General features: G+C 61.2%; 2 protein-coding genes across 3 annotated transcripts; one reads left to right on the top strand and one right to left on the bottom strand.

The window, feature by feature from the left end:
- The first annotated feature begins 335 nt into the window (after window positions 1-335).
- On the top strand, window positions 336-12,115 carry IMPDH2 (inosine monophosphate dehydrogenase 2). Of its 2 annotated transcripts, XM_084531019.1 has the most exons (15): window positions 349-509; window positions 632-680; window positions 775-876; window positions 1,023-1,097; window positions 1,488-1,694; window positions 3,781-3,868; window positions 5,118-5,317; window positions 6,314-6,404; window positions 7,042-7,137; window positions 8,446-8,517; window positions 10,643-10,786; window positions 10,950-11,094; window positions 11,179-11,322; window positions 11,655-11,738; window positions 11,854-12,115. In XM_084531019.1, the coding sequence occupies exons 1-15, from the start codon at window positions 412-414 to the stop codon at window positions 11,873-11,875; spliced, it is 1,617 nt and encodes a 538-aa protein (XP_084387145.1). In that variant the 5' UTR covers window positions 349-411; the 3' UTR covers window positions 11,876-12,115. The 2 variants fall into 2 exon arrangements, with proteins under 2 accessions (XP_084387146.1, XP_084387145.1); XM_084531020.1 differs by lacking the exon at window positions 8,446-8,517 and having other exon boundaries at window positions 336-509.
- A 1,390-nt stretch (window positions 12,116-13,505) lies between these two features.
- On the bottom strand, window positions 13,506-14,668 carry NDUFAF3 (NADH:ubiquinone oxidoreductase complex assembly factor 3). The gene is made up of 5 exons (XM_084531028.1): window positions 14,570-14,668; window positions 14,280-14,472; window positions 14,100-14,166; window positions 13,904-14,004; window positions 13,506-13,800 (listed from the first exon to the last, which is right to left on the bottom strand). Exons 1-5 carry the CDS (start codon window positions 14,623-14,625, stop codon window positions 13,705-13,707), a joined length of 513 nt encoding a protein of 170 aa, XP_084387154.1. The 5' UTR covers window positions 14,626-14,668; the 3' UTR covers window positions 13,506-13,704.
- Between the last annotated feature and the right edge of the window lie 1,964 nt (window positions 14,669-16,632).

The raw sequence follows: 16,632 nt of genomic DNA, 5'->3' as shown, positions 1-16,632 counted from the left end.
AGGGAACACAATCAACCCCAGGCTGGTGGGGACCTCTGAGGATCATCCTCAGATGGTTTTGGCTATTTCCAGAGCAGGAACCTGCACCACCTCCCTGGGCACCACCTCACAGCACCCCTCACACTGAGGCGGACTTTTCATCGCTTCACCTCGCGCCCGCTGCCTCCCCCCTCAGCGGGCGAGCCGAGGGGACCCCCTGCCGCCCCTCGGGGCCACACCTCAACCCCTTTTTCCCTCCTCCTGTCCCCAAACCCTCCCCACACCGTCCCCACAGCCCCATGGCGGCGGGGAAAGGCGGGAGGAGGGGAGCGGGGCGGTGCCGCCTGAGCCCTGGCGGCCGCCGTCGGTGCTGAGCGGGGCGGAGCGGGGCGGGCAGGCGGCGCGGTGCGGCGCGGCGCGGAGCGGGGCGGCATGGCGGACTACCTCATCAGCGGCGGCACCGGCTACGTGCCCGACGACGGGCTGACGGCGCAGCAGCTCTTCAGCTGCGGCGATGGGCTCACCTACAAGTGGGGCCGGGGCCGGGGGAAGCGGCTCGGGGGGGGTTTAAAGGGGTTTGGGGGGGGTCTGAAGGGGTTTAGGGGGGGTTTAGGGCTGGGTGCTGAGGTCTCTCCCCGTCCCGTCCCCGCAGCGATTTCCTCATCCTGCCCGGCTACATCGACTTCACGGCGGACCAGGTGGTGAGTGCGGGCCCCCACGAGGCTTTTTTTGGGCCGGGATCGTGTGGGTTTGGGGTCGCCGCCGCTCAGCCCTTGTCTCCTCACCCACACACAGGACCTGACCTCGGCGCTGACCAAGCGGATCACCCTCAAGACGCCGCTCGTCTCCTCGCCCATGGACACGGTGACTGAGGCGGGCATGGCCATCGCCATGGCGGTGAGCGCTGCCCCGGCACCTCGTGGTGCACACAGCGAGGCCTGGCCCCATCGGGCCCCTCAGGGTTTTATCCCTGTTGGGGTGCCCTCAGGGAGGGCTCGTGCCCCCCTCGCCACTTGCTCACCGCCACCTCTATGTCCCCGCAGCTCACCGGGGGAATCGGGTTCATCCACCACAACTGCACCCCCGAGTTCCAGGCCAACGAGGTGCGGAAGGTGAAGGTGAGTGGGCACGGGGGGCTCCCCACAGCCGGGCGGGGGGCACGGCCCTGCTGGAGGGGCCACAGCCACCAGGGGAGGCTGTTCAGGGGGTGGGGGCTCTGTTTTTTTCACGGGGGTGGTGCTGGTGCGGCTGCACGTGCAAACCTTTTGCGCCTGTTGCATGTTTTCCTGTGCCCAGCGTGGGTTTTGAGGGCTGAGGGGGAATATTCCCCTTCATTTCAGCAAGGAGGTTATTCCAGGAACTCCTGGGAATCTAATGAGCCTTGAGTGAGCCTTGGTGCTGCTCCGTGTCACATCCTGTTGGTGGGGTGGTTGCAGACCTCCATGATCCACCAGGTGCACGTCCAACTTGTGCTCAGCCCAGCGGCGCTGCTCAATCTTTCTTTTTAGAAATACGAGCAAGGATTCATCACAGACCCCGTGGTGCTGAGCCCCAACGACAGAGTGCGAGACGTGTTCGAAGCGAAAGCTCGTCACGGATTCTGCGGGATTCCCATCACGGACAACGGGAAGATGGGGGGCAAGCTGGTTGGCATCATCTCATCCCGAGATATCGACTTCCTGAAGGAGTCGGAGCACGACCTGCCTCTGGGCGAGGTGAGCACCTGTCGGATGAGCGTTACGGTAGGAAGCAGCGCAGCTTGTGGTGAGGAGAGGGGCCGGTGCGTGGCCGTGAGGAGGCTGTGCCAGCTGGATGGAGGTAGCAGGCTCTGTGTTAGCTCTGCAGGGCTGCTCCGCGCTTCCAGGTGAGAACATCTCCTTCGCTTACATCCCCTCTGTGACTCCTGCAGCACAGGGACGAGCGTGGCTGCGCAGTTGGTGTTTGTGCAGCTCCTCCTGCGGGGTTATCTCAGTGCTGTGGGAGCCGTCCTCCCCACAGCTGGTGCTGCCCCTTGGTTTACAAGTTCCCAGTGTTGCTGCCGCTGTCCCGCGTAGTGTCTGGTGTGGGCTGGGGCTGCGGCAGCTGTGCTGAGCCCAGCGAGCCCCCACGCGCTGCTCCTCCTTTTCTGGATCGCCTTTTCCTTCATGTCTCATACAGGCTTTTTAAAATAACCCCCTGAACTTGAAGATTGATGGCTTCCTTTTCATAAAGCTGCCTTCCCAAGCTCCCCTCTCGCAGGAGCACGCCGTGCAGCGCGGTGTTGATTCCCGTTAGCTCTGGTGCTGTTACTCGAGCTGCGTAACCGTACACCTGCGTGCTGTCGGGTTGCACCAGCGGTGCCTCGGGGCCGGCTGCTGCTCTTGACTCACGACTATTTTTAGCTCTTGCTGACCAAACCTGGTATCACATGCTCATCCTTGTTTGGTTTGAAATCTCCTATAAATACCCCTAACAGAAACCCTACAACAGGACCAGGTTCTAAAAGTGTGCGTGGCTCTTTGAAACGGTGCTGACCCATTCAGTAGAGCCGCATGAGAACCTCCTCTCATCCTTCCCAAGTGTCATTCAGCATCGTGGAGCTGGAAGCTTGCTCTTAGGGTTTGATGTTTGCCTCTGTCACCAGACGAGGCTAAATGGATGAATGGTCCCCTAGATCTTCCTCCGCACGAGGTCCAGCAGTGGTCTTGCTGCCCCCTGTGTTGCCATCCAGTTAAACACGCAGCTCTCCTGCATCTCAGGGAGATCCCACAGGCTTAGGGAGCACACCTGGCTATTTCTGTGATATTTTTTTTTTTTCCCAGGCTTTTCCTGAGATGTGGGTTTTGTCAGGGGCAGGATTTTGGGTGGATGCAGGCAGGGTGAACATCTTCCCTGATGGAAAATATCTATTCTTATGGTATAACTAACTAAAACATCCCTTCTTTTCTCTGCTGTGTATGACTAACCCCCCTTCCTTGAGGTTCACTCTGCCCTTATAGCTTTGCCTGGCCTTCTCGGGTACCTTTTTATGGCAACATCACATGTGAGTTCTGTGGGTGGAAGGGGCCGCGCGGTCCCTCCTCAGCCCCTTTGCCTGAGGCGCCCTCAGCTGGAGCAGGTTGCCTGGGGCTGTCTCCAAGGATGGAGCCAGGAGCTGGGACTCTTCTGGGCCACCCTGCTGACGTTCGGTGTCACGGTGAAGGCTATTTTCTGTATCTCGTGTCAGATATCCCCGTGTTCCAGCTGCGGCCGTTGCCCTTTGCCTTTCTGCTGTGTTTTGGTGCTTGTTTGTCAGGGCGAGCGTGGGTGAGCGTGTTTGTTTGGAGTCAGGCAGCTCCTCTGCCCCAGTGACCTTCCCAGCAGCAGCGGGCTATTCTGAGCAGAGTCCTGCCAGAGCCCTGTGCTGGGGGCTGCTGCAAGCACAGGGCCGGGGGCAGCGTTTCTGCCGGGACAGCAGGGGGCTCTGGAAGCATCTCCAGCCCTTAAATGCCCGTGCCCTATTAAAAGGGAGGCTGTTTGGGTGACATCCTAAGCAAGGGTCATCCGAGAGCTTGCGGGTGCTCTCCCTCGGCTTGCTGAGGCCCTCTGCCATCTCCTGGCTTCACTGCACCGATGGATTTGGGGGCTGAGCGTGACAGATCCCATCTGGCCACCGCTCGCACGGGGACGGAGCATTGGAGGCTGTTCCCGTGCGTGTCTGGAGGCGTGTTGCTGGGCTGTGGGCTCCTTTGTCTGTGGAGCGTTTCACGTGGGCAAAGGGGTTTGGTATTTTCAGATCCGTGCGCGGGAGTCTGTATGACTTGATCTTCTCCCTCCCACCAGATTATGACAAAGCGGGAGGACCTTGTTGTGGCCCCAGCTGGCGTCATGTTGAAAGAAGCAAATGAAATCCTGCAGAGGAGTAAAAAAGGTACCCGCGAGCGTCTGTGACGCGATGGAGAGCTGCGGGAGCACGGAGCAGCAGTGGGAGAGAGGGGGCACGTGTCCCTGAGGGGGTGGAACACGGAGGGGCTGCGTGCCAGCACGAGGGAAGGAGAGCGGGGAGAGAGTGCCCGCAGCCCTCTGCCAGGGTACAGAGTTCACGTGCGTTCATCGTGAAGCTGTTTGAAGTTGGGGGATTCTTGGCAGCCCGGGGACTGAAAAGCGCCTGGCTGTCCGGCCACACGTCTTCGGTTCTGGCACCAGCTTCAGCTCTGTTTGGGCTTCAGCTCTGTTTGGGGCTGGTAGTTTGACTTCAGCACGGTGTCGTGGATTTAATTATTACAAAGGTGCACTTTTCCTACAGTAAGTGTGAAAATAGCAAGTCCTCTTCCAGCCCTGCCCGCTCCTCAGTCTGTTTGCTGAGCCAGGCCTGCTGGCACCCCCACCCGCCGCTAGTGAGGACAGGCAGGTTCATTTATGGATCCTTGGCAGAACGAGGGCTGGCCACAGGGTTGTGGTTATAATTAGAAAGTTGTTATTGCATAAAAATGTCAGCAATCAGCATAGCTCGTTATCTACAATTTCTAGCACTTAGCACGGTTGCACAGAATTCCCAGAATTCTCGCTCACAGGGATTATTCCCAGTTACACGGATTTTTCAGTCACCTGGGCCCTCGGCAGATGGGGTCAGATTCTTAGTAATGAGCACACGATAAAATAATCCTAACCCCGGCTCAGGCTCTGCCTGAGAACATGATCCCCTCGCTCCTCGGAGGCAGCAGAAGATGGTGGAGCCATCCCTGGCCACTTGGGACTGGCAGCTTTTGCCATCCAGAAACAGTTCTGGCCCGAGTCCCACTCAGGGCTTGCAGCTGCTTGATTTTACAAGGCCCGTGCCCCCCATGCAATTATGGATCCCCTTCCCTGGTGGGTGTCACCCTGTCAGCCCAGCACCTGGGCTTTGATAACGCTGATGGCTTTAATTACCCTGCTAATGGGGGTCCCCACACCCTGGCACCACAGAGGGGGAAAAAGGAGGAGGGAAGGTGATCTGAGAGCAGCCTGCTTGCACGTTATGGATGCTTGCCTTATTGTTGGTTATGCTAACCCTATTACCAGTGGGCAGGAGCAGATTTGATACCACCTCTTTGATTCACCACCTCCTCGCCAGTTCCTGCCTGCCTGATGCTCCTGGGCTCCAGGGCTAACGCCTGGTGATGTTCTCTGTTTGTTTCCAGGCAAGCTGCCAATTGTTAATGAGGACGACGAGCTGGTGGCCATAATTGCCCGCACGGATCTCAAGAAGAACCGGGACTATCCTCTGGCCTCGAAGGACTCCAAGAAGCAGCTGCTGTGTGGCGCCGCTATCGGGACCCACGAGGACGACAAGTACCGGCTGGACCTCCTGGTGCAGGCTGGCGTGGACGCGGTGGTGCTGGTGAGCACACAGGGGTGCTGCTGAGCCAGTGCTGGCCCCAGGGGTTGGGTGGGCTGGAGATCCCGTGCCAACAAATCCCTCTGACAGTGGGACAGCAGCAGGGCAGTCACAAAGGGACCTGTAGTGAGAAGTGTTAGAATGTGACCGTTTATTGACCTCTTGGTTTCATTCAGGTCTGAGTCCCCATATTCCTCCTGCCCGGGAATTTGTGTGGCCTCCAGGGAATATGTAGGATGTGGCAAAGTTCCCAAGGCTGAGAAGAGAAATGCTGTCAGTTGATGCCATCCTGTGATGTTTCTAACTAGCTTTCTGTGTCCGACTTACAGTTTTCCTTCAACTGCTCAGCGTTTGTTGTTGTTTGCTTCTCTGCCTGGTGTTGTTCAGGGTCAGCAGCCCAGAGCTGCTCTGCCAGTCTCCGCTCTGGCCTGTAAGCTCTCAGGCACAGCAGTCCCTGCTGGTATTTGCACATTGTTTTCTCATCGATTGTTGGCTTGCAAGTCTGCCTGCTCTGAGGGCAGGGCTGAGCAGTGCTGCAGCTGGAAATGTTTAACAGACACTGCCTGGGTCACCACAGACTGGCAGGGCGTGATCACTAGGTGGTCGACATCTGGTATTTCTGCTGCATAGCAGGGGGGATGCGTTCCTCCTGCCTTTGTTTCACCTGCAGTTTGAGACAAGGCTGATGGAGCAGCTGGTTCGTAGTGCAGCCAGGCCTGCTGCTTGTTACTGCAGGTAGTGGGGAAGCTGCAGGATTTTAGAGTGAAGGATGCTCCTGAAGTCTTTATGATAAAACTGCCTCACATGGGGAGGTACATTGCTGTCTGGACAACAGCTTCTCCTCTGGTTCCATGCTCAACTTGGGGTGTTATATTTGGCTGCTCGGCCAGCTTAGCAGAGATCCCAGAAAGCACAGTGAAGATCTGAGGTTCTTCCAGAGCTGTATTTATAACCTTTTTGTAGAAATGTTGGTTGAAATTGGGTTTCTTTCTGTTGCAGGATTCCTCTCAGGGGAACTCCATCTTCCAGATCAACATGATTAAATACATTAAGGAGAAGTACCCCAACCTACAAGTTATTGGAGGAAATGGTAGGCATGTGTTGAAGACTTCCCATTTCTGGAGTATGTTTGCTGCTTAGGCATAGAGGGTGCTGCGGGGACGTGAATGAAATGAGCCAGTCAGTAAATGTCTGAACTTAAAATGGTGTCGTCTGGCTTGGGGGATAGAGGAAGACTGCCCTGCAGATACAGGGCAGTACCCTGCTGCTGCCACTGCTGCAAATACTTTGAAACCTTCATTCTGCAGCACAGTGTGCTACCCTGCTTGGTGGCCTCTAATTAAGAGCCTATACTTTAGCCTCTTCTACACACCAATTTAAAATTTTGGCTAATAATACTGAATATTGCTGTCTGCAGAGATCTAATGGAAACGTTCCCTGCCTCAAGGGTGTTTGGCACCAGGCGGTGCCCCCAGCTCCCTCAGCCTTTGGGTGTGAGGTAGCCTGACAGACTGCTGTCATCCCATCTAACGGGGGCAGCTGGAACAGAGCTCGACTCCTGCTTTTGCAGAGAGGCGTGGTGACAGGGGACAGGCAGCCCTGGCCCTGGCACGGGCACGCAGCTGGTGGAGGGGGGGGTGTGCAGCCGTGGGGGCAAGCACCAGGGCAGAGCAGTGTCGTGCACGGATCCGTTTGTCTCTCTTCCAACCGGTTTCTGCTCCCCACAGTTGTGACCGCTGCTCAGGCCAAGAACCTCATTGACGCAGGGGTCGATGCCCTGAGGGTCGGGATGGGCAGTGGCTCCATCTGCATCACGCAGGAAGGTGAGAGGGATCGGCTGTCTCCCAGATAGGCTGAAGACATCCGTTCCGTAGAGGTACTCTGCTGAAAAGCAGCCCAGCCCGGACAGACTTCTCCCGCTGCGACGGCAGCGTCTAACAGCAGGCCGGCTCCTGCCCCTTTGTCCAGGACGCACATCCCTGGGCTCAAACCTTTGGGGTGGCAGCAGCAGCAAAGGCATTTCCCAGTACTGACCCACACTGGGTAGAGCAGGTGTGGCACGTGTGGCTTTGCCCGGCAGGAGCCGCTGCCTCGGCATGGGGCGGGCTCTGCGTGAGCTCTCCGTCCCCAAAAGCAGCCGTGGGGACGGGTTTAATGCACCAGGCCCTCTGCTCTCCTTCCCCCTGGCAGTAGTGTGCGTGGTGCTTGAGTATTGTCTGCTGGGCTCGATGCCTTTCTGCGACTTCCAGGCTGGAACGGGGTTTCTGGCCGTGGTCTCTGCGGTTAGCTGGAGCTTGTGCTGGGCAGAGGCAGTGCCGCCCTTAGCTAAGAGGCGGAGAGGGCGTCCCCAAGGCCTGCAGGAAGGCTGCTCTGAGTCCTCGTGTTCTGAGCCTGGCAGGTGAGGAGGGGCAGAGGGGGCAGCGTGAGGTGCGAACACCTTGGTCTTTGCCACAGGAGGCAGCAAGAGGGTGGCCGACGGGTGAAGGCGCTGCGTTAGTGCCCCCCTGGTTGCAGCGTGGAGCCGTGGAGCAGCCCTGGGCCTGGGCTGTGCTCTTGCTTTGCCTGCTGCGGGGGGTTCCCAGCCAGGGCAGGCTGCCCCAGGTGACCTCTACGGGGAGGCTGCGGTGCCCTTGGCCGCCTCCCAGCCGGCATCAGAGCGATGCCTCCACGGCAGGAGCAGAACCAGGGTGCTCACGTCCTGCTCTGGCCCCGAGGCAGAGGCGTGCTCTGCTCTGCAGCACGGTGAACGTCTCCAGGAGGTAGGGCTGGGTGCTGGCCTGGGGGAAGGAGCAGAGCACAGCTAGAGCGTGGCACCCCACAGCAGATGGGGTTGCAAAACCCTTAACCACAGCTCCCCGGGTTTTTTGGCCCCTCTTTAGGACAAGAGCTTTGGTTCTCGGGGTTAGTGGGTTATTTCTCTGGATGGCTGCTGGGGCAGGGTAAGCATGCGCTGCGCACAGCCGGGCCTGGCTGCCTTGGGACTGGCTGTGGCTTGGCTCGGGCTAGGAAGGGTCTGCGAGGTCAGCTCTGTCCCACACCGTACGCTCTGCCTAGTCGCAGGTCACTGCTGGGGTCCTTTGTTCTGCTGCTGTTCTTCTGTCTCTAAAATGTGTGTGTTTGTTTTTGTTTAGCTGCTCCAAAGATCCCTCCAGACCTAAAGTCCCACAGCCCCAAATGCCCTTCTACTGTCACGGGCACCTATAGTAAGTCACTTGCCCTGTTCCCAACCCTAATTACGTGTCTTGAAGCAGGACCCTGATTTGGCTGCACATGGCCCTACTGCTTGTTTGAGAATAATTTAGCTGTAGATGCACTTGGGGTTTTGTGGCTTTGGATACTGGTTTTGAATCTGAAATTGAAGCTGAGAAGCCTTTCCGAATTCCTAAAGCAGGGTCCCAGCTGTCAAAACTGATGGCGTTCAGGCCTGGCCACCCTCCACTCCAAAATCCAGTCCAGGAGCCTCCTGGCAGCACCTGCTGGCTCCCTAGCTGGGCACACACCCGCTGATCCAGCACCAGGAGACAATCCCCAAGCAGTCCTCGATCCTCCTCTAGATCTGGCCCCAGCTGTGGGGAAGTTGTGCACTGGCTGAGCTCTGCCTGAAGCTGGCTCCCCTGGGGGTCACAAAGGGACTGCCCGTGGCCAGCTTGGCAGCTGCATACCAGGACCACATCTTTCCCTGCTGATGCCTGATCCTTACGGGGAGAGAAAGGCTCCCCCCCGAGCACAGGGTGCAGCTCTGTCTGCTCAGCACTCCTCTGATGCTGCCTGAGCAGACGCTGAAGGTGACCCTTGTTTTTTGCCCTTCCTCCCTGTTCTGAAGCACCTCAGAGGGAAAGGGGTTTCTGTTGCAGATCCTGGAAGGTTTTCTCCAGCGGTTGATCTTGTAGGGCCACCCTTTGCAGATAGGCTAAAAAAGACAAACCCTCACCCCCACTACTTGGTGTGTGCGTGCTCTGAACCCTGCTTTGGAAGCCTGCACTTGGAAGCTGTGGCGCTGGGCCCTGGGACAGCCAGAGCAGCGTGATGCTCCCAGGGGCCCCGAGCCAAGCAGTTCCTTAAAGGGCTGGTCTCAGTGGTGGCTGTCGTGAGGTTTCCGCAGGCTCCATCTCCTGGTTCCGTCTATGGCACAGTGGCGTAGACCCCAGGCTTCAGACCCTCCCGAATCACTTCCTTCTCTCCACAGAGCTCTTTCTTTGCAGCATTTTGCAGCCCCAACGTGGCCTTTAGCAGCGTGGTACCAAGTGAGACCATCTCTTTAAGCCTAACGCCATTCATCTTGTACCTGGCAGACACTCCCTGGCTGGCTGAGACCTGGCTTGACGCAGTTTTGTTCGATTAAAAACATTTCTTTCATGATCTCTGCCTGGCTTCCCTCTCTCAGCACTTGCTGCTGAGCTCTGGGAAGGGAGCAATCGCAGCCTCTTGGCCTTGGCAAACGTGTCAGGGATGTGCGCTGCCAGTGCTGCTGCCAGCAGGCTAAACCACACCTGGAGTCTGCACTCTGAAGTACTAATCCTGCATGTCCGTAATCTTATCCGCTGTATCAGACTAACTGTGACTGAAGAAAAGGCTTCCAGTTAATTGTGGGGAAGGGAAGTCTCCACGAGAGCAGCTTGTCTCAGCATACTTGCATGCCTGCAGCTGACAAACGTGTTACAAGACATGCCCTGTGCTGGTTTTCCCTCAAGCCTTCCATGCTCAGTGGAAAGCCTCTAACTGCTAGCGACTGGGAAGAGCAGGTAAATGCGGAGCTAACGAACTCCCTCCCGTGGGGCAGCTAAACTCCACCAAATGATCATTGCCTCGTGAGGCAGGAACAAAAATGATTCCCTGTACGCCGTCTAATCATCCTGCCCGTTGCCTTTTCCACTGCTGCATGTGTGTTTGTGTGTGTGCGTGCAGATTATATATATCTATATGCAAACATGTGTACGTGTATATACACATATCAGCTCTCTCCCAGCCAGCTGCCTCGCCGTGCCAGGGGCGCACCGGGCAGCTGCTGGCACACAGCGAAGGGCTGGCACTGCTAGGAGAAGGGGTGAGAGGCGGGATGTGCCTAGGGGTGCTCTGGAGAGGGGCTTTCAGAGCCTGCCCCGCTTCCTTCCCCAGCTCCCTGCCTGACTGGGAGGAGCTGGGAGTCCTGGCTCGCTCCCAGTGTTACCCCGAAGACCCCAGAGCCCAGGTCACCACAGCCCTCGGGGGATTTGTGCGTTCCTGAGTGCTGGAGCATGTGTGTGCTGCAAGCCTGAAGGGCCTGCTGGGGTGGGGACGCGCTGCTGCACGGCACCGAGCCCCCTTTTTCTGCTCTCTCCCCACCTGTAGTGCTGGCGTGCGGCCGCCCCCAGGCCACGGCGGTGTACAAGGTGTCCGAGTACGCCAGGAGGTTCGGCGTCCCCGTGATTGCAGACGGAGGGATCCAGACGGTGGGGCACATAGCCAAGGCCCTCGCGCTCGGGGCCTCCACAGGTGAGCACCCAGCACGTGGGCAGCACCCCAGCAGGGGCTCTGCACGGCACTGGGCTGGGCACAAGGGTGCACACCTGACAGTTTTGGAGCCGTGCCCGTCACCTCGAGGGTTTGGGGGCCTTCCTGCTGCTGACACGCTGCTCTTGGTGATCCCTTGCACTAGTGATGATGGGCTCCCTGCTGGCTGCCACCACGGAGGCCCCGGGCGAGTACTTCTTCTCGGATGGGATTCGGCTGAAGAAATACCGCGGCATGGGCTCGCTGGATGCCATGGACAAGAACCTGGGCAGCCAGAACCGCTATTTCAGGTGAGCGATGGTGCTTTGGGGCAGCAGAGCAAGCTTTTGGGGCCCATCTGCTTCACAGGCTTTCTCCGTTTTGCTCCCGTGCAGCGAGACAGACAAAATCAAAGTGGCCCAGGGGGTCTCTGGCGCGGTGCAGGATAAGGGCTCTATCCACAAGTTCATTCCCTACCTGATTGCCGGCATCCAGCATTCCTGCCAGGATATCGGTGCCAAGAGCCTGACCCAAGTCCGGTGAGTGCTTCCCCTCGCTTGCTTGTCGCTGGTCGGGACACGGTGCTGCCCTGGGGGGTCTCTGTGGGCTGTGCCCACGCTGCAGGGCATTCTGCCTGGTACACTTGCCAGCTCCAGAGCTGCAGGAGCGTGGTCTCCTGTGGCACGTTCTGTGGGCTGGGCCCCAAATGCGGTGGTACCTCGCTCTGCCTGGCTCTCAGGAGCACCACAACGATCCTTCTGGCCCCAGCTGGAGGAAGCAGTGCCTGCCTAGTCCCAGCTGCTCCAGCAGAAGGTGTCAGAGCCGCTTTTCTCTGCACTCTGGCACCTGACTGGCTGTGCTTCCTCCTCAGAGCCATGATGTACTCGGGAGAGCTGAAGTTCGAGAAGAGGACGACGTCTGCCCAGGTGGAAGGAGGGGTTCACGGCCTCCATTCGTAAGTGCCTCTGCCTCGGGCTAGTGCTCAGCCCTCAGCACCTCGTGTTCCTAGCTGCCCTTCTGGCCCTTTCAGGTTGGTAAAAGGTCTCTCTGATTTGCTGCTGTCCTCGCAGGTACGAGAAGCGCCTCTTCTGAAGGAGGCCCCTTTGTGTCCGTCATTGTGCCACCCAGCCCTGTGCCACCCCGCGCGGGAGCCGCTCGTGCTGCAGAGGTGCCATTCTTCTTGTGGGCTGCCTGGAGCTCCCTGTGTCTGTTGGCTGCTTCATCATCACCTTCAAGGCTCCGCCACCTACCCAGGAACAGTGCTGCTGGGCTGGTGGCTGGAGCCTTGCACGTGTTGGCCGTGTTTTACAATAAAAGAGGAAAAGATGTGCAGTGGGTGTGTGTCCAGAGCCCAAGCCAGCCCTCCCCTCTGTACGGCCCTTGCAGATTTGCCTTCGCTGGCGCTGTCCTTCCCATCCTGCACCCTGAAGGGTGGCGGAACAGCGTGAGTGAAAAGGCAGGAAGTGCTCTGAGTTCAGAAGTATTAAAAAAAAAAGTATTTGTGTGCCTCCAGGCACTGTCACAGCTCCAGGGGGCTTTGCTGAGGTATCCCTGAGAAGTCAGGAATCTCCCTCCAAGCCACTAAGGGGAGCTGACGTCCCCACAGGGGCACTGCGGGGAAACTCTTGGGACAGTCCCTTGATAGGGCTGAATGGTTAACACAGCTCAGGGCATTCACAAACCAGCCTGGCTGAGAGCAGAAAAGGGGTGGCCCCTGGGCAGGAAAAGAAAGGGTTGTCACGGGGCCCTTAACCGCTGCTGGGAGCTGCCAAACTGCTGCGGGCCCTCCTCTGGCTGGTGCAGCGACGTGTAGGTGCTTGTGTAAGTGTGTAGACACACACCTGCCTGCACCCACAGGCCCTTCATAGCTGTGTTTTCCCAGGCTGGGTGCTCTCCTTGTCATCGTGTCCTCCCCTAAACGTCCCCTAACGTCTCCCACCCTTGCACCACCCAGCCCTGCACCAACCCCATGCTGGAGGCACAGCCCTGCCCCAGGAGCCTGTTGGTGTCAGGGCTCTGGCAGGGGCAGGCTGTGGGTGTTTGCTGGCAGGCACGTGGACAGTGAACTCAAACACAGGCTCCCAACCAAACACCAGCTTGTGGGCCCATAACCGCTGGGAGGTTTGTTTTTCTGCATGACTGCCCATCAAACCACTCCTGCCCGCCCAGGTTAGCTTGCAGCACCAGCTGCCAAAGGTATTTCACACCTGTAGCAGTTCCCCCCCAGTGCAAACATGACTCTTGCTGACAACTTTGGATTTACCACCCATACTTTGTGGCTCTAACACGGCCTCAAAAAAAAAAAAAAAGCTCTGTAGAACAGCAGTGTCAAATTAGATTTGCACTTGCTAAAAGCAGAGCCTTGAATTACAAACTAATCATATCAGTGCCAAGCGTTAATTAGCACAGCCAGCTCGCTGAGCAAAGCTAAGCCACGGCCTGACTGAAGGCCAGGGACTGCAGCAGCATCCCCTCTGTGCCCTGCTCCATATCCCTTGCTTGAGCTGTTCAAGCCCACATGGAGAGGGAGAGCAAACACCACGGGTAACCCACAACAGCTTGGGGCTCCCCAGGGACCCCACAAACACAAAACCCCACAGCAGAGCCTCGGGCAGGCCGGGGACACCACCAGGCAGCACCGCAGGCCTGTGCTTGCACCAACAGCACTGCTGGCAGCAGGCACACGTGGCTCTGCCGTGCATTAACCACCAGACAAGCGCTCTGTACTTCCACTGTGTGTATTCTCCTGGGGGAGCCCCCCAGCGTGCCGGGGGCTGTGCAGCCCCGACCTCTCCCCACACCCTCCAGTTCCTCCCGCAGCGTTTGTCCCTCGGGAGCAGCGATGGGGGGAGCGCAGCAGCCCCTGGGTGCCTGGCAGGCGAAGGATGAGGCGCTCAGTCCGTGGCGGAGGCGGGCAGCACCTAACCCTCCTTGTAGGTGCCCCGCGGGGGGATGAGCCCGGCGGCTACGAGGCGCCCTTCAGTCGATAGGAAGTTGAAGGTAGCGCAGGCGTTCGGCTGTGGAAGGAAAGAGGATGAAGAAGGTCAGGAGGGTGAAGGGGCCACGACCCCCTCCCTGCAGCCCGCCTGTGCCCCCGGGATACCCCCACGTCCCCCTCACCGTGTCCTGCACCTCCACGGCGATCCCACACGCCCGCATCTGCTTCAGCACGGCGGGATGGAGCCGCTCCACCCTGTCCCCGGTACCCAGCACCAGCACCTCTGCAACGGGACACGGCGGGGGCAGACGGATGGGGGCTGGCGGGGCCCCCCCAGGCCCCCAACACCTTCCCCTTGGGTACCGGTTCCCCACATACCAACCGGGGGCTCCAGCAGGCGGAACAGCGCCAGGCTCTGGAAGGAGATGTCCTGCCACGAGCCGACCTGCGGGGATAGCACGGGGATGAACGGGGCGGCTCGGGACCGACCCCGGCACCGTCCCGACCCCATTCCCGGTCCCGGTCCCATTCCCGGTCCCGTTCCCGTCCCACACTCACGTTCCACTGCAGGATGGCGCGGGGCAGCACGGCGCAGGGCCCCACCACCACGCTGCCGCTGACGGTGAAGCCGCGGGGGCTGTAGCCCTCGATGAAGGCGCTGCCGGGGCTCTCGGGCTTCAGCACCGTCACCCGCGTCCGCTGGTACAGCTCGTCGTCCGCCGGCGTCAGCCGGTAACCGCGCCACGGCGCCCTGCGGGGAACCGGGGCTGCCTCAGTACCGGCGTGGAAACCCCCCCGGACCCTCACCGAGCCCCACCGAGCCCCCCCCAGGTCCCCCCAGCCCGCACCGTGCCGCCAGCCCCGCTCCCTCCCGGCCCAGCCGCCTCAGCGCCGCCGCCGCCATTTTGTGGCCGCCGGGGCCGCGGGCGCGGCCCCGCCCCTCCCGGTGCCCCCCCCGCCCCCCCCTTATCCCGCCCGGTCCCCACGCGGGGCGCCCCCGGTGGGCTCGGGGCCATGACGGGGGTGTTCGCCCCCCCCCCCCAAATAAACACCACCGCCACCATCGCTTCTCGCCCCCTCACACCCAGCCCGTGACACCGGCACCCGTGGGGAGGGGTCGGGGTGGCGGGGACACCGGGGGGCACCGGGGGGACACCGGGAGGGGGGGTAACGGGGGTCCCGTTAGCGGGGCTGAAGCCGGGGAGTCCCGGAGCGGGCGGCTCCGCTGGCTCCGGGTCCGCCCGGGGCGGGCTTTGGCCCCGGCTCCGGAGCAAAACCGAAACCGGCAGCGGCGGGGAAGGGGAAGCGGGCGGCACGGCGGCGGAGCGCTGCCTGCGGGGCTCCCCGCTCTGCCCCGGCCCTGCCCCGGGGGGGTCCCCACGGCCCCGAGCCACCGGGGAGGTCACCGGAGCCGCGGGTGCCCGGCGGGTGGAGGTGAGCGGCGGCGGGCAGCGCCGTGCCGCACCGGGAAGGGGGCGGGGGGCTCGGCCGCCCTGCACCGGGGGGCTCGGGAGGGGACCGGGGGGCGCGGAGCCCCGTGGGGGGCCGTGGGGAGCCGGTCCCGGGGCTGTCCCGCTGAGAGAGGGGCGCTCAGCCCCGGAGCAGCGGGCACCGGGCGGTGCTGGCAGTGCCCACCGGGCTCCCGCTGCTCTGTGGGGCTGGGGGCGATGCCCCCGGTGCGGGGTGGGCAGCCCCCGTGTCGCCCCGTGGCACGGTGGAGCCCCGGTAGCCCCACTGTGCTGCCGTGGCCTCCCCAGTTCCCGTTTCCCCGTCTGTGCTGTGCTCGGAGGGGAGCTGGGGGCACGGCAGTGGGGGGCCAGGACGGAGCCGCAGCCCCCTCCCCGTGCCACCTGCCTGGGGCCAGAGCCAGGGCCAGGTGTAACGGGAAGCCCCCGGTGTCGGTCACGGAACTGCTCCCGCCAGCACACCGGGACCCTGCTACGGGGTAGGGGAGCCGTCGGGATTCCCCGCAGGGCAGGGGACGGTTTCATTTCCCCGGGTGCCAGAGTTTCTCCTTGCCAGGGCCGGGTGACACGGGGCTGGCGGCAGTGGGGGGGCCGCGCTGTGCCCGTCTCCGGCACCCCCAGCACAGGTGCCGAGGCGGGTGCCCTCCCTCGGGGCCGGCTCAGGTTTCCGGGCCCCGCTGAGGGCTGCTCCGGTGGCACCAGATGCTCCTGCCCCACCGGGGCTTTGTTCAGAGCCGTTTCCTTGTGGCCCTCCCCTTGGCACTTTGCCCACGGCGAGGGGGGAGCAACGACACAACCCCGGCACAACCTCTCCTGGCACCCCCAGCCACAACCGGCCCGGCCGTGGCCCCTGTACGGCTCCTCCACCCCGGCGGTAAGTCGCCCTTCTCCCCCTCGGCCCGGTTGAGCCGGGTGCAGGGCGGTGGCCCCCCATGCCCGTCCTTCCGCGGCGCCGGCGCGGGCAACGGAATCCCAAAAGCAGCTGTCCCCGCTGCGCCCAGCTGCCCTGGGATTTCGTTACCCGCGCTCCCGCCTCTGCCTCAGCCGCCACCGCCGTGCACCCGCCGTCCCCACGCCGCTCACCCTGCTCTAACCCCTGCGTGGGGCCGTGCGGGGAGCAGGGGGGTGCAATGGGGCATCCCGGCCGGCCTCGTGGCTCAGCCCCATGCACCAGGGGCTCTCCGGTGGGCTTGTGCTCTTGATGGGTAAAGATAGTGGCTCGCTTCCTGGGGACAAGCCACCAGGGCCAGCGTGCCGAGTGGTGGCCTCCAGCTCCTGGCCATAGCGGGGACGTGGCCACCTGCTTTGGGGCGCATGGGTCCCGAGATGCTGCATGAGCCTCGTGCCACCGCCAGCCCGTGCGGGGCTCTCCCCGACCCCGGGGTGTCGACAGGCGGCAGGAGGCCATGTGCCAGCACGGGGTGAGCGGTGCTCGGGCAGGATCC

Source organism: Aythya ferina (assembly GCF_964211825.1).
Source record: "Aythya ferina genome assembly, chromosome: 10".
NCBI classification, from domain to species: domain Eukaryota; kingdom Metazoa; phylum Chordata; class Aves; order Anseriformes; family Anatidae; genus Aythya; species Aythya ferina.
The sequence above is the reverse complement of the archived record's forward strand: the minus strand, read 5'-3'. Positions and strand labels throughout refer to the sequence as shown.